Raw genomic sequence first — 15,103 nt, 5'->3', positions numbered from 1 at the left:
CTACTCAGCCATAAAAAAAAGACAAAATCGTCCCATTTGCAACAACATGGATGGGCCTGGAGTGTATTATGTTAAGTGAAATAAACCAGAAAGAGAAAGACAAACACTGTATGATCGCACTTGTATGTGGAATATAAACAAACACATGGACAGAGAAAACTGTACTGTGGTTACCAGGGGCAGTGGGGGTGGGGGGTGGGCACAAGGGGTGAAGGGAGTCATATATATGGTGATGGACAAACAAAAATGTACAACTCAAAATTTCACAATGTTAAAAACCATTAAAACATCAATTAAAAAAAAAAAGAAAAAGGAAAAAGGCTTTAGGCACCCCCCAGCATGTACAGATTTATAGATTTAGAAATTACATACAAGTACTGTGACCATTAGCTGACGTCTCAAGGTCCAACGTACACTCGGAGTGAATTTCCTCACACCTTCCCCGTAGTTTCTTATTATTATCTCAGTAAGCGGTTGTGCATGTGTGAGAGCCATTCACTGCTGTTTTCCACGTGGTAACATCCGATGAAGCCTTGAACTAGGAGCCGCGCACTTTTCCTGTCACTCGCTTGTCCTTTCTCAATTAGAGTTATCTCCGTGCGTGGTTTCTTCGCAGGGACTCTTTGAAGTCACTTGTCCACAGTGCCTGGGCCGCTTCAGTTAAAGCCGTGTCGTTCGATCCTCAGATCCATCCAGCCCGGCACCAGCACACTGCGGTATATCACAACAGACTGAATGTAGACAAGCGGAAGATGTGGCCACGGTAGACCTGTCTGTGTTGTGGGGCTCCCCGCTCACCTCTGGGGACCCCACTTAGTGGACTTGGCGTTCAGTGTCTGACATATGGTCTGAGGGTGCACGTGAGGATTGAACTACATACTATTAACTATTTCTAGTTAAAAATTAAGTAGAAATAGATGAACTAATATTTTCCTCCTGCACTTTGGAGATTATTATTTGAGAGACTAACAGGTTCTGAGGTAAGGACATCCAAGCCAACCTCTTCCACTCTTCAGCTTGCCACCTCTCATGGCAGGGTGCTCATGACCACCCAAACCAGCTGTCATTTTTAGAAAATTGTTTTGTATATTGAGCTGACATCTGCCCTGGTGACTCCCCAAGGTCACAGCCCCACCTGGTCCCCCTGTCTTGGAGGAGCCCTGCAGAGACTTGGGGACAGTGACCAGGCCTGTCCAGGCAGTGCTCATCACTAGGCTGTGCACCCTGCTCCACCAGCCACTTCTGTCGGGTGTGGTCTCTGTACCCCCCATATCCTCTGGATTCTCTACGTCTGTCCAGATTCTATTCTGTGCAGGACCCAGGACTGAACCCAGGATCGGAGACAGTGGGATATGGGTCACCTTCCTTACTGTAGACTCTGTGCTTCTGTTAATATGACCTAAGGCTGTGTTAGCTTTACTTTGTAGCTCTATCACCTTGTTGGCTCATATGGCACTTTAACAAACATTGATTGTGTACCTACTATGTGCTAGATGCTAAGTTAGGTGCTTGTGCTAACATTTACTTACCTTTCAGAGTGTCTTTTAACAATCCTAGATCTTTCTGTATGAACTGCCTCCAAGCTGGGCTCACCCAACCTCTTTCTGCACAGACTTGATTTTGTCCCTTTGTACCTTCTTGTTTCAGCCTAGGTGCCACCCTGCACCCCTCAGGGGCAACCCCAGGCCCTGCTGCATCCTTGTGTGTGCTGTGGCCACAAGGTTCACCCAGATTTGTGACAGGTCCGTCTAGCTTGTGGTCATCTGGCTGGGCATTGTGGGTTGTTTTCCCATCATTAAACTGCCTGGACGGACTTGGGACAAAATGGCAGAGGAGGTGGAAATTGTGGTGTCTTCCTTCTTGCCCTCTGCAAGGTTCCCCTCTTGCTTGGACTTTAGCCTCAGATCTGAGTTCATATCCACACTCCTCGTTGTGTGGCCTTGGGCAAGTCCCTTTCCCTTTCTGGGCCTCAGTTTTGATTGTCTGGCTGCAACTCTGTGGAATTCTAGCTTGAGGAAAGGAAAGATCTCCAAGCCTGTGGAGCTGGGTGGGGGCAAGGTGAGCACTGGACAGGAAGGGTGCTGAAGAAGAAGAAGGGCTGTGAGCAAGTGCAAGATCTCATAAAGGGAAGAGGGAGATGCTAAAGAAACTTTGCCGGCTTAACATTGTTTCTCTAAGCTCTTAAATTCAGTGCTTTATGACTTCTCTTTATGAAGCATTTCTCTAAGCCAGGAGGTAGAATATAGAAGAGAGCAAGAAAACATGATTCCTATCCCAGGGAGCTCAGAATCTAAGTCCTTTTTATCTCAATCTTCATAGCAACCCTGCAAGATAGTGACACTATCCCCGTTTTTACAGACAAGGAGACTGAGGCTCAGAGAGGTAGAGTGATCGGCCCAAAGTCACAGAGCTGGGAAGTGAAGTGCTGAAGCATGACTTGGAGTGGGCTCTGTTGGACCCCTTTGCAGGAGAGACTTAATCAAGATATCTCTCAGGATAGTGTCCTGGTTAAGAGCACGATAATTTTACTCTGTACTTTCCTATCCACAACCTCATGTGAGCTCCTGAGCCCTTAGTGAGTGATGTTATTCTCTGTTTTATAGATGAGATAAAGGACCTAGAGGATGGAAGTGATGTGCCCAAGGGCCCAGAGAGAGTTGGTGGCAGGCCAGGACCAGGCCCTCGGTCTCAGGACAGCTGACTTAGTTTCCCCCTGCAGCCCTTCCCAGCCCCTGCCCCGAGGGTGCTGAAAAGATTCACCCTGTACCTCGGGAGCCCGAAGCTGGTGAAGAGACCATTTCTGTTCCATGCCCCTGGCTTCCCAGGCTCTGTTTCTGATTCCTTCTCCTCCCCAGCTGTCTTGATGGAGGGATGGAGGAACTCTGGACCCACGCAGTTGGCACTGTCTGAAGTGGGCAGTGAGAGTGCCCAGGCCTGGATTCCTGGATGGAGAGGCTGACCCCAGGCACATCAGGGATTGAAGCAGATGGCGTTTCTCAAAGCGGTGCCGAAAGACACTGACCAGCGTTCTGGGGAAAAGGACTGTGCTCTTGCTTAGTCTGGGGAAGGAGTGGATTAAATAGAGTGAAAGAGCTTTCTCCCTCACAGGCCTTCTCAGAGGCTTTAATACGGTCGTGCTTCACTTAATGACAGGGAAACATCCTGAGATCCTGAGAAATGCGTCGTTAGGCGATTTCATCATTGTGCGAACATCCTAGAATGTACTGAAGAGGAATAAAATTTGCCACCCCAAAATGTGTCTCTTTAAAATGAGGATTATTTCAGGCTGATTTTATTTTATTTTATTTTTTTCAAAAATAATTTTTTTATTGATGTTTTAATAGTTTTTAACATTGTGAAATTTTGGGTTGTACATTTTTGTTTGTCAGTCACCATATACATGTCTCCCATCACCCCTTGTGCCCACCTCCTACCCCCATTGTCCCTGATAACCACAATACAGTTTTCCCTGTCCATGTGTTGGTTTATATTCCACATATGAGTGAGATCATACAGTGTTTGTCTTTCTCTTTCCGGCTTACTTCACTTGACATAATACCCTCCAGGCCCATCCATGTTGTTGCAAATGAGACGGTTTTTCTTTTTTTATGGCTGAGTAGTATTCCGTTGTGTATATATACCACATTTTCTTGATCCAATCATCAGTCGAGGGACACTCGGGTTGCTTCCACTTCTTGGCTATAGTGAATAATGCTGCAATGAACATAGGGGTGCATAAGCCTCTTTGGATTGTTGATTTCAGGTTCGTTGAATAGATTCCCAGTAGCGGGATAGCTGGATCATAGGGCATCTCTATTTTTAATTCTGTGAGGAGTCTCCATACCGTTTTCCATAGAAGCTGCACGAGTTTGCATTCCCACTAGCTATGTATGAGGGTTCCCTTTTCTCCACATCCTCTCCAACATTTGTTGTTTTTCGTGATTTTATTTTTAAGAAACAAAAGCCTCATAAAGTTTTTCTTGTTCCTCCTTCCTTAACTGCCTGAAAGAATTCAGATTAGGGGCCGGCCCCACGGCTTACTGGTTAAGTGCGCGCGCTCCGCTGCTGGCGGCCCGGGTGCGCACCGACGCACCGCTTCTCCGGCCATGCTGCGGCCGCGTCCCACATACAGCAACTAGAAGGATGTGCAGCTATGACATACAACTATCTACTGGGGCTTTGGGGGGGGGGGGAGTAAGAATTCAGATTAAAACACCTGTCTCAGGAAGCGAGCTATCACCTTAGCATCACATGAACTAGATGGTAGATGGAGAGGACTTAGAAAAGCCTGTTTGTTGGGCCCCTCTGTGTTTTTCTGTTTCTGTGTGGCCAAACAAACATTTGTTTTCAAATCATTTGCTCCTTTTCACCTGCCTGTGAATTGCCTTCTTCCCTTTGAAGTCCCTGACTCTCCCCACCCCCAACACCTTCTCTTGTCTTTAGCTTGGGCCAGGCTTGGGCTTTGTCTGGCTGGGGAGGAGGGAGGAGGGGCATCCTTCTTGCCCTTAGAGCTTGGGGCCCAGGAGCATGGTGGAGTCAGAGAGGGAAACTGGTTTAGGGAGGAAGATGTTCAGCATCTACGGGGCTCCAGGCTGTGGCAGGCACTGGGGTTAGAGACTGTGGTAGGCAGAGTAATAGCCCCCGAAGATGTCTGCGTCCCAATCCCTGGAAACTGAATGTTAGGTTATGTGGCAAAGGGGAATTAAGGATGCAGATGGAATTAAGGTTGCTCGTCAGCTGACCTTAACACAGGGAGATGATCCTGGGTCATCTGGGTGGGCCCAATGTAATCACAAGGGTAAAAGTGGGAGAGGGAGGCGGAAGTTAGAGGTCAATGTGGTGCAATGGGAGGACTTGACCTGACATTGTTGGCTTTAAAGATGGAAGGAGGGGCCCCAAGCCAAGGAATGTGGGTGGCCTCTAGAAGCTGGACAAAGCAAAGAAATGAAAACAACAACAAGAAGAAGAAAACAAAAAGAAAAAAGCAGCAGCAAGGAAACGGATTTTTGCCCCAGAGCCTCCAGAAAGGAACGCAGCCCTGCTGACACCTTGATTTTAGCCCAGAGAGACCCATGTTGGATTTCTAACCTACAAAACCGTGAGATACTAAATCTGTGTTGTTTTAAGCCACAAAATTTGTGAGAATTTACAGAAGCAATAGAAAACCAGTGAGGAGCTGAACCAGCTCTAAGATGGTCTCTGTCCTCAGCAAGTATGCATGTCTCTAGGGCAAGATCTTCAGGACAACTGACCCCTGGGCAGTTACAGTGCCAGGGGTGGAGGGGACAGTGGGGGCTGCTGAACCCAGCCCGGAGTTCAGACACAATCCCTCGGGCGAGGTCTCAGGGACCCTGCCCAAGTCTCTCCCTGGAGGCCGGAGTGAAATCTGTGGACTCCAGCCTGCCCCATGAGCCCTGCTTTGCTCCACCGAGAATCTCAGAGCCCTCTCCACAAATTTGTCTCAAGTGAAGTGCTTTGGTTGCAAATGTCAGAAGACACCTCAGGCTACCAAAAAAGGACTTTCTTGGGAGAATATGGGGGTCTCACAGGACAGACAGAATTGCTGAGGAACCAGACTGCAGAGCAGACAGTGGCCGGGAGCAGAAACAGGACAGCCTTTCCAGGGCTCTGGCTCAGGGCTGACCAGCGCTGGCCGATTTAGGGCTTTGTGTCACTCATGTCACAAGTCAGATTCCTGGGAGGGAGAGGCTGATGGGCTAACCTGAGTAGAGGGCAGTGACCCCTCCAGAATCTCCATGTCAAAGGAGCACAGGGAGGGGGTGCAATCTGGTTGGGGATGCTTGTCCTGGAACTGCATCTGCCCGACCAGGGTATGTTTGACATTAGGGTATATGCTTGTTTGGGGCTGCTTGGGAAGCTGAAGGAGATTATTGAGGGCTCTAACTTGACCCCTTGGTGTAATCAGCAGAAGGAGGAGGCTTTGGTGCCAAGTGGGCAAAAATGGCAAGCATCTACCCCTCCATCGGCTCTGTTCCCCTCCCAGCTGCTGTTTCTGCTTCCAATGCCCCCCATCCCTTTCCTGCCCTGGGCTCCATCCATTTACCTGAGCTGGCCCTGCATCTGTTGCCCCCAGGCATGATGTTACAGCTCACCCTTGGGAAAAGTTGGCCATCAGTCTGGTGTTCAAGGCCCAAGATGATTTCCCCAGCCTCACAGGGCTCCTGCCCCTTCAACAACCTGCCGCTGCCCATTCCCTACTAAACTTTTATCCCACTCTGCCTTTTGCTGCCTGTTGAAATCCAACTCAGCCTTAGTTGTCTCACCTCCTCCTCCAAGGTGGGACACCGGGGAAAGATAGCAGCACCTGAATCAAGACACGGGGTTCTGGACCCAGTCTTGCTCCTGAGTTGCTACGTGACCTTGTGCAAGTTCCTCTCCATTTCTGGGCCTCAGTTTCCCCATCTGTAAAATAGGACAATAATCCCCACCCTGCCTCCCTCCTTGTTAGTATAAGGATCGAGTGAGCTGGGCGGGGAAAGCTCTGTGAGGCTGTGACAGCTCATTGTCCTCTAATATTTCTCCCACCCTAGGCCGAGGCCCTTATGATAGCAGGAGCTTAGGAAATCTGGGCTGAACCGAAAGGGAAATCCAGTTTAGCAAGACCTTTGAGTGCAGAGGCCCTGGCACCACCCATGACTCAGCAGGGCTGGGCTTTTTGGAGAAAAGTGCTAGAAAGTCAGGCATCCCGTTTCCTTATAGGAACAACCTCAGATGTGGAGGCCACTTGAGAGAGGAGGCCTAGAGGCCTCTAACCAGGGTGGGGAGCGGGGGACCTGTATCGGGGCAGGGGCTGGATTCGAGTCCATCTGTGAGCTGGCAGACTTTGGACAAGTCATTTCATCTATCTGAACCTGTTTCTTCCTGTGTGAGATAAGGCTTGCCTGCGTGAAATAAGGTCACAGAGAACGTGCCGCATTCTCTTTCCTCTCCCTGCTTTCTTATTTCTTCACTTCTCCTGTCAACTCCCTGCGGTCCATCTTGGCTCACAGGAAGTCACATGCTGTGAACCTGAGCTCTCAGAAGCCCCCAGCACTCCCTCTGCCTGTGCCTGCTGTTCCCCCACTAGTGTTCTGTCCCTTCGGGCTGAGCATGGCCCTGCACTCTGATCCTTGAGTTTTACATTTTTAAAATTCTATTTATCCTTTCTCATAGCAGAAGTACAGGTGGAGGAGGGACGGGGCAAGGACATTAAAAGGAGAAACAGGGCTTCCTCAGGTCCTACCTCCCGGCTCCTGATGGACAAGAGTCCTGAAGAATTGCCCAAGGACGTTCCCTTGGCTATGAGGACACTTGCTCAGGGCCCCACCAGTGGCTAAATAGAAGCCAAATCAGCATTATTTGCATACACTCCAATGATTGATGCCTGTCAGTGGCTTCTTTCCTGGTGCTAATGACAGGGCCTGGGAAGAGGTGCCAGCATCACTCCTTCTGTCTCCCAACATGGACTGAGCAACTACTCTTGCTCAACCGCCTACTAGCTATGTGGCCCTGGGCAAGTTTCTTAGCCTCTCTATCCCACCACGTGCTTATCTATAAAATGGGCACAACTATATTGAGCCCTCATAGGGTCGAGGTGAGGAATACCTGAGTTAACAAGTGTAATGTGCTTAGATCATTTCCTAACAGATAGTAAGCACTTATTTGTTATTGTCATTATCATCATCATCATCATCATCATCATTTTTGTGTTCTGCCAGGCCTGTGCAGGGTACTGGTGACACAGAGATGAATCAGCCTTAGTTCCTGCCTTGGCTAGGTTCATGATCTAGTGGAGGAGACACACCCTGGGTGTGTCCGATCCTCTGCTGAGCCCTGGGCACAGATCTGAAGGTGAATAGGAATGGTGGTCCCTGGGTTTGTGCAGCAAGGCGCCCTACCTTGAGGAAGAAGAGTCTGGTACAAGGTAGAGTTGACTGAGGCTCAGGAGTGTGATGTGCCAGGGGATGGGTGGGAGCACCCTCTGGGCCTCCCTCACGTCTCATTTTTCTTCTTCTTCTTTTTTTTTTTTTGGTGAGGAAGAGTGGCCCTGAGCTAATATCTGTTGCCAACCTTCCTCTTTTTGCTTGAGGAAGATTGTTGCTGAGCTAACATCTGTGCCAATCTTCCTCTATTTTGTACATGGGACAGTGCCATAGCATGGCTTGATGAGTGGCATGTATGTCCACACCTGGGATCCAAATCTGTGAACCCCAGGCCGCTGAAGAGGAACGCACCAACTTAACCATTACACCACCAGGCCAGCCCCTCTCATTCTTCTTTAGAGGTGCTTCCTGCCAACTATTTCCCATGTGGGCCATGGCCCCTTGCTTCTGCGCCTCTGCACATTGTTCCCTCTGGCCCTTCCAAACTCATCCCCAGCATCCCCCACTTCAGGAACTTTCCCTAGCTGACCTTGGTCTGATTTGGCCTCTGGGCTGCCACAATCCCCTGGTCTACCTGGAAAGTCCTTGAGGACAGGGCTGCAAATTGTTCATCACTGTATCCTCAGTGGTAGCACAAAGTGGATGCTCAATTAATGTATGAATGAGGAAGAGGGAAGGTGTATCATTTGTGTTTGGCTGCAAATGCCAAAAATCCTGACTATAGAGGCTTAAACAAAATGGGGTTTATTTTTCTCAAATAAGGAAAAAGGAGGCACCTGCTGGCAATGGCGCAGCAGCTCAACGACATGTCTGCATTTGCTTTGGCTTTTCCTAATGGTCACAAGATCGTCATTGTAGCTCTTGCCATCACATTCATGTTTGAGGAAGGAAGGAGAGGGGAGACAAAGCACCAGCACTGTTGGCCTCCCTTGTCAGGAGAAGTAAAACCCTTCTCCCCAGCTGACTTCCTCACTTCTCATTGGCCGAAACTGGGTCACATGGCCACCCCCAGCTATAAGGGAGACTGGGAAAACAAGTGTCTAACCTGATGCTGGAAGAACAAAATCACAGTTTTGTTAGCAAGAAAGAAGGTCGGGGTGGTAGGGGAAGAGGGTTAAGGGAGTGGGGGTGAGGAGGGTGGGTATTGGCTAGACAATTAGCATAGGGCTTCCTGAAGGAGGGGGAATTTGAGCTGTGCCTGGAAGGCCATATAGGGAAGAATGGGCTAGGTGGAAGTCTGGAAGGCTGAAAACGCTGTGTGTGACCGGGGACTGCAACGTGATGGAGACAGCCGGAGCAGGACAGGTGAATGTTTGCTGTATTTGGCATCAGCCAGCAGCTCTGTTTCCCCCATATGGCTCTAAATTTCTTCCTACACTCCATCTGAAATTCCACCATTAAAGATGATCTCAGCCAGTGAACATGTGCTGGACACCTGCTGTGTACAGAGTCCTTTTCAAAATATAGATGTGCCCTGGCGGCTTTTGGTTACCAAGTCATTCATACCTGAATATCAATTAGTTTTATTGGCTAGTGACTCCCTAATGCTTAGCTGAATTCTGCCCTGAGAAATGGGAATTTTTGTTCTAGAATGGGATAATGGAGCCTGGGAGCTAGGAGAAGGGGGGGTGAGTGGGGCTGGGGATGGACACTGAGTGTCCCAGGGTAACTGGAGGTCTGGAGAATAGGGAACCGACGTTCATTGAGCCCTGCTGAGGCCAGGACTGGCCATCCTTCCTCCCTCAGGCGCTGCCAGCGCCAGTTCACAATCGAGGTAACCAGAGCTTAGAGAAGGGGACTGCCCTGCCCTAGGTCATCCCACACACAAGCGACAGGAGTGGGGCTGGACGCTGGTCAGTCTGCTACTGCCTTGTTGCTGCCCCCGGGGTAATAACGATCATTGTTTCAGCTGCCAATTATTTAACACTTGCTCTATACCAAGCATTGTTCTAAGTGCCTTACATGTTTTAATGCATGCCATTTTCACAGCAATACTACGAGGTAAGCACTATTCTTGTTCCCATTTTACAGATGAGGAACCTGAGGCAGAGCAGGAGGTTAAATAATGTGTCCAAACTCTCACAGCTAGAAGTGTCAACAGGATTCAAACCCAGCTTGTCTGGCTTTGAGGCTCAGGGAAGGTCATGGCCTTGTCAAGGTCTTGTGGTAGATTAAGTATAGATTCTCTGGACCTGTAGTTCTCAAGTCCCCTTCCCCAGGGGACATTTGGTAATGTCTGGAGAAATTTTTGATTGTCACATCTAGTGGGGAGGCTGCTAAACACCTTACAATGCACACACGGCAGAGAACCATCCAGTCCCAAATGTCAGGAGAGTTGAGGAGGAGACCCCTGGTCTGAACTAGTCAGAGACCAGTGAGTCTACCTCCTCTCAGCGGTGAGGACTTAGAGCTGGGAGGAGAAGAAACAGGGCAGATGTCAGAGTGAAGCCTGTACAACTTGGCTAAGCTGCTATAACAAAGAGACAAAAACACGGGGCTCACGTTAGAGAGGGGCGTGTTTCCTGTGCAGGAGCTGACCAGAGCCAGGTCCAGGCGGGCAGGCGGCTCTGTGCATGAGGGCTTGCGGGGCCTGTTCGTTCTGCCTGTTGCTCAGGGATTCCCCGGGGTGTTGGCTTGGTTACATGATGGAGCTTGGTTCACCACCCCCGTGTCTGCATTCTATCATATGAAAAGCAGCAAAGAGACAGTAGAAATCAAACAGAAGTTGATTTGCCCAGAGCTGGAACCAGGTTGTACCACTTGTGAGAGACGCTTGTTAAATCTTTAGGAATTCTTGGAGCCAGTTGCTAAATACAACAATTATTAAAGTAAATTAAATTAACATACAATTAAATAAACTTTATTAAAAACTAAGTTGATAATTACTCAAAACGTTTCACTTCCTCATTTATTTCGCTACACTCTGCTATCACCTAGGCATTGAGACTCATCTGTTGCATCTGTGTGGTGGAAGTACTGCACAACTCTGTGAGCTGCTGCATGGCTCTTCCCCGCTCTGCGCTCACTGACATCATGTTGGTAGCTTGAAATCAGTCACGGTGGGAATATTGACACCACAGAAATCAGTAAACTCTACAATTCAGAGCTTGGTGGTTTGCTATGTTGACTGTCTAAATTTAAGAAAGTCACCAAGAAAATGTTAATAATGCAGATTAAACCTAAAACTGCATTCTAACTGTAGCCATTACACTGTACAAAAATTGAGAAAATATTCTTCTAGAATTTTAAAATATTTTTCGATACAGCAAAGAAGTTGCTCACATCACTGACAAACTATGACAACGAATGCCTTTACTGATTCCCTTTCATCTTACTCGTTATCATGAAAGAAAATATCAGCCAACACTCACGTCAGAAGTACTCTCATTCATCAATGATGTGAGCAACTTCTTTGCTGAATTTGGTAGTTATCAAGCATTTATTTTTAGTCTGGTTTTGTGACACTATTGTTGGCAATAGATTTATATAAACTGATAGTGGATTTTGCAGGAAATTCCAAGTCACACTAAAGTCATAGGTGTGTGGAATTAGCAATAAAGAGTACTGTATATTTTAGTCTTTGTAAACTGTGTGCTATACGTTCTTTACATCGGTAAAATTTATAACAAACATATGTATGTGTATATGTTTTTCCCCCAAAGAGCCATTGAACGTCTATCAGCACCCCCCCCACACACACACCCCATCCACTCACATCCCATTGGCAGAAATGACATCACACGGCCACACCTCACTTCAAAGGATGCTGGGAAGTATAGTCTTGAGCTGGGGGACCATGTGCCCCTTTGGGGGGCAGCCCCACCCTGGCAACTCCATGTATTTTCCCCAGGGAAGAGTGCTAGCTCCCTGAGGTTAGCCATTTGGATTTTCCAAGCCCACCATTTATGGCTTTCTTGTGGCCTCGCCTGGAGGCCTGCCTCCAGAGTTCCCTCTAGCTCCCACTCAGAATTTCTGGAAAGCACAGAGGATGGTGTCCTGAAGGGATAGATTCCCATACCTCCCGCGGCACCTGCCAGTGCATGCTTCCTGCCCTCGCCTTCACTGCGTGCATCCATAATCCCAACAGCCGGTTCCAGCAGGGACTTTGAGCAGTGGTGTGCCCCAGACCAGCATTTCGGAGGGCATTAAATAGAACACGGGTTCCAGAGTCCCAATTCGTACAAGTCACTTCATCTCTTCAAGCCTCAGTTTCCTTCTCTGTAAAATGAGGATAATAAAACTTACCTTGCAGGGTTATTGGAAGGGTCAAATGCAATAACCTTTTGGGAAGTTTTGCTGTCTAGAAACTACAAATCACGTTTGAGGAGTAATTAATCCCAATTCCTACCTGATTGGTTTGTGATCAGGCTCAGATGGAATTATGGACACATAGCCCTTTGTAAAACTGTTAAACACTATACTGATAAAAGGTGGTGGGCCACCCCGTGGCTTAGCGGTTAAGTGCACGCGCTCTGCTACTGGCAGCCCAGGTTTGGATCCCGGGCGTGCACCGACGCACCGCTTCTCCGGCCAGGCTGAGGCCGCGTCCCACATACAGCAACTAGAAGGATGTGCCACTATGACATACAACTATCTACTGGGGCTTTGGGGGGAAAAAAAAAAGAGGAGGATTAGCAATAGATGTTAGCTCAGAGCCAGTCTTCCTCAGCAAAAAGAGGAGGATTAGCACAGATGTTAGCTCAGGGCTGATCTTCCTCACAAAAAAAAAAAACCACACACACACACACAAAAAGATGGCATATTACATTTTTAAGTAATGAAAAATTATTGGTTGTTTTATTTTAACAAAAGCAATACAGTTAAAAATTTAGAAAACATAAAGTAAAAATAAAAAAATAAAAATACTCATAATACCACCACCTGGAGATAACCACTATTTATATTTTGATGTAGCTCCAACTTACGGTCATGTTTGTTTTATTTGGGCCCCCACCTATGCTCTCCAACTCCCCAACAAGATTATGTTGAAGCAAGTCCCAGACATCATATAATTTTATCTTAAATATTTCAGTATTTATCTCTAAATTTAAGGATACTTTAAATAAATATAACCTCAATATAAATATCACACCTGAAAAATAAATACTCTGGTGGAGGATGTTGATAATAAGGGAGGCTATGCATGTTTGGGGGTAGGGGGTATGGGAAATCTCTGTACCTTCCACTAAATTTTGCTGTGAATCTAAAACTGCTCTAAAAACTTAAGTCTATTTTTTTTAAAAAGTCCTTAATATTATCAAAACATGATCATTATCAAATTTCCCTAATTGTGTGTTTCTTTTTTTTTATAAATCTTTATAAGCCTTTTTCTTATTTATTTGCCAAGCTCTTTATATATTAAGGATATTAACTAAGGTGATATTAATTATTTACTATTGTTATTCCTCCAGAGAAGGCCATGGAGACTTCAGGATCCTCCTCCCAGACTCGAGACCACGGTCAAGTCCACGGAGAAACAGAGGATCTAGACTGTATGTTTGCCTTCTCTGAACCTCCAGGCATAGCCACATGGGAGGGGAAGTCCAGCAGTGGGTGGAACAGAAGACCCAGCTCAGCTCATGTGACACAATGGCTCAAGTCATAGTTGAAACCTCTAGGGAAGTAGTGATTTTACACACACACACACACACACACACACACACACACACACACACGCACACTCACATGTATGTGCCTGGTCAGCCTGTCCCCCAGCACTTTCTATCTGTGGGGACCCTCAGTTATTTTCCAAATCTCGAGAAGGCTATGGGGCTTGGGCTGGCACTAGGGAGAGTCCCCAGAAGGAAGGAAGTGTCCTGCATGACCCCAGAATGGGGGATGGGAAGGTTTAGGGCTTGAACAGGTCCAGCCTGCCCTGTAATTTACAGAGAATCCTAAATTGGCGACTACTCTACACAGTCTAGTAGTCTCTGGGCAGGATGAAGGGCTCAGAAGCCCCTCTGTGGGCTTCATACGCAGAGAAATTCCTGCCTTGGGCCTTTCTAGAGCTCCTGGGGCCTCTGAGAGCCCTGGTTTCCTGTACCTTCCATTGGCCTGAGGTGTTTGGGAAGAGTATCCCAGAAAATCCAGCCACTTCTGGCCCCCCAAGTCCAAGTAGACCCTTGAGGAGGCCTCAGTGGTCTCTCAGGTGGAAGGGAGGGAAGCACTCCTCCTTGCCTATGTGTGATTCCCAGATGGAGAGATGGATTTCCACAAGCAGGATGGGGAGGCCGGACTCTTTTCTCAAGGACCATATAAGAGAGATAAGTCTTCTTCTGCCTCCTCTTCATCCTCCTCCTCCTCTTCTTCCTTGTCATCCTCCTCTGCCTCAGGTATAGCAAATATTTTTTAAAAAGTCTATATATCTCACAATATTATTGAAGAAAAGCATTTATATGGAAAAACAGTCCCCCATGTCTCCCACCTTGATACTTCAATTCTATTTTTCCATATTCCCTTCCAGAGCCCGCCTATCTGTACACATAACTTGTACACAGTTATAACTGACCATATAGACAATTTTGTCCTCTGTTTAAAACTTTTTGCTATCTTATCTCAAGCATTTGCCGTGTTATTCTGTAATATCTTCATAGCTATTTTTCATGCTTGCCAAATAGCCCCTTGAGTGGCTGCATCTCCTGTAAAGTAACATTTAGGTCCATCAGGGACATTCTGGTGCCGGAGTCAGTGCATCTGTCTGTTCAACTAGCCTGCCTAGGTTTAAATCCCTTCTTGGCCACTAACTAGCTATGTGTTTTTGGGTAGATTGCTAAACCCTGTATGCCTTGGGGTCCTGATCTATAAGATGGGCTGATAGCAAGAGTTATTACCTCATGGTATTACTGTAAGGACTACGTTGTTTACGCGTGTAAAGTCTTAGCACCTAGCACAAATAACTGTTATTGCTAAGATCCCCCCACCTCGCCACCAGTGCATCATGTTCATGAGCATCCTTGCTCAAAAGCTTTTACTTTCTGAATTTTTCACATAAATTATGTCCTAAGTATCAATTCCCCACAAGTACTTTAGTGGGTATAGAGGCATGAACATCTCTGATGGGTGTAGATTACAAATTGCCACATTATTCTCTGATAAAAATCAGAATGTTCTTTCATTTTTATTCTTTTAATTCAAAATGTAAGGCTGAATTCATAGCAGCAGCAGCAACTGCATTTATTGAGCACTTACTGTGTACCAGGTGCTGTCCCAAGCACTTACGT

The 15,103-nt window shown here is 47.2% G+C and overlaps 1 protein-coding gene across 5 annotated transcripts in view; it reads left to right on the top strand.

The window, feature by feature from the left end:
* Positions 1-15,103, top strand: part of TMEM40 (transmembrane protein 40) — a 58,917-nt gene that overhangs the window by 25,669 nt on the left and 18,145 nt on the right. For all 5 annotated transcript variants that reach the window (XM_058565483.1, XM_058565504.1, XM_058565474.1 and 2 more), the window contains exons 2-3: positions 13,295-13,375; positions 14,078-14,215. In XM_058565483.1, coding sequence (XP_058421466.1) covers positions 13,303-13,375; positions 14,078-14,215 — 211 coding nt within the window. In that variant the 5' untranslated portion in view covers positions 13,295-13,302. The remainder of the gene's footprint in view (positions 1-13,294; positions 13,376-14,077; positions 14,216-15,103) is intronic.

The sequence above is a fragment of the Diceros bicornis genome, chromosome 2, assembly GCF_020826845.1.
Source record: "Diceros bicornis minor isolate mBicDic1 chromosome 2, mDicBic1.mat.cur, whole genome shotgun sequence".
Taxonomy (NCBI): Eukaryota; Metazoa; Chordata; class Mammalia; order Perissodactyla; family Rhinocerotidae; genus Diceros; species Diceros bicornis.
Note: the sequence above shows the minus strand (reverse complement) of the source record. Positions and strands in the feature narration are given on the sequence as shown.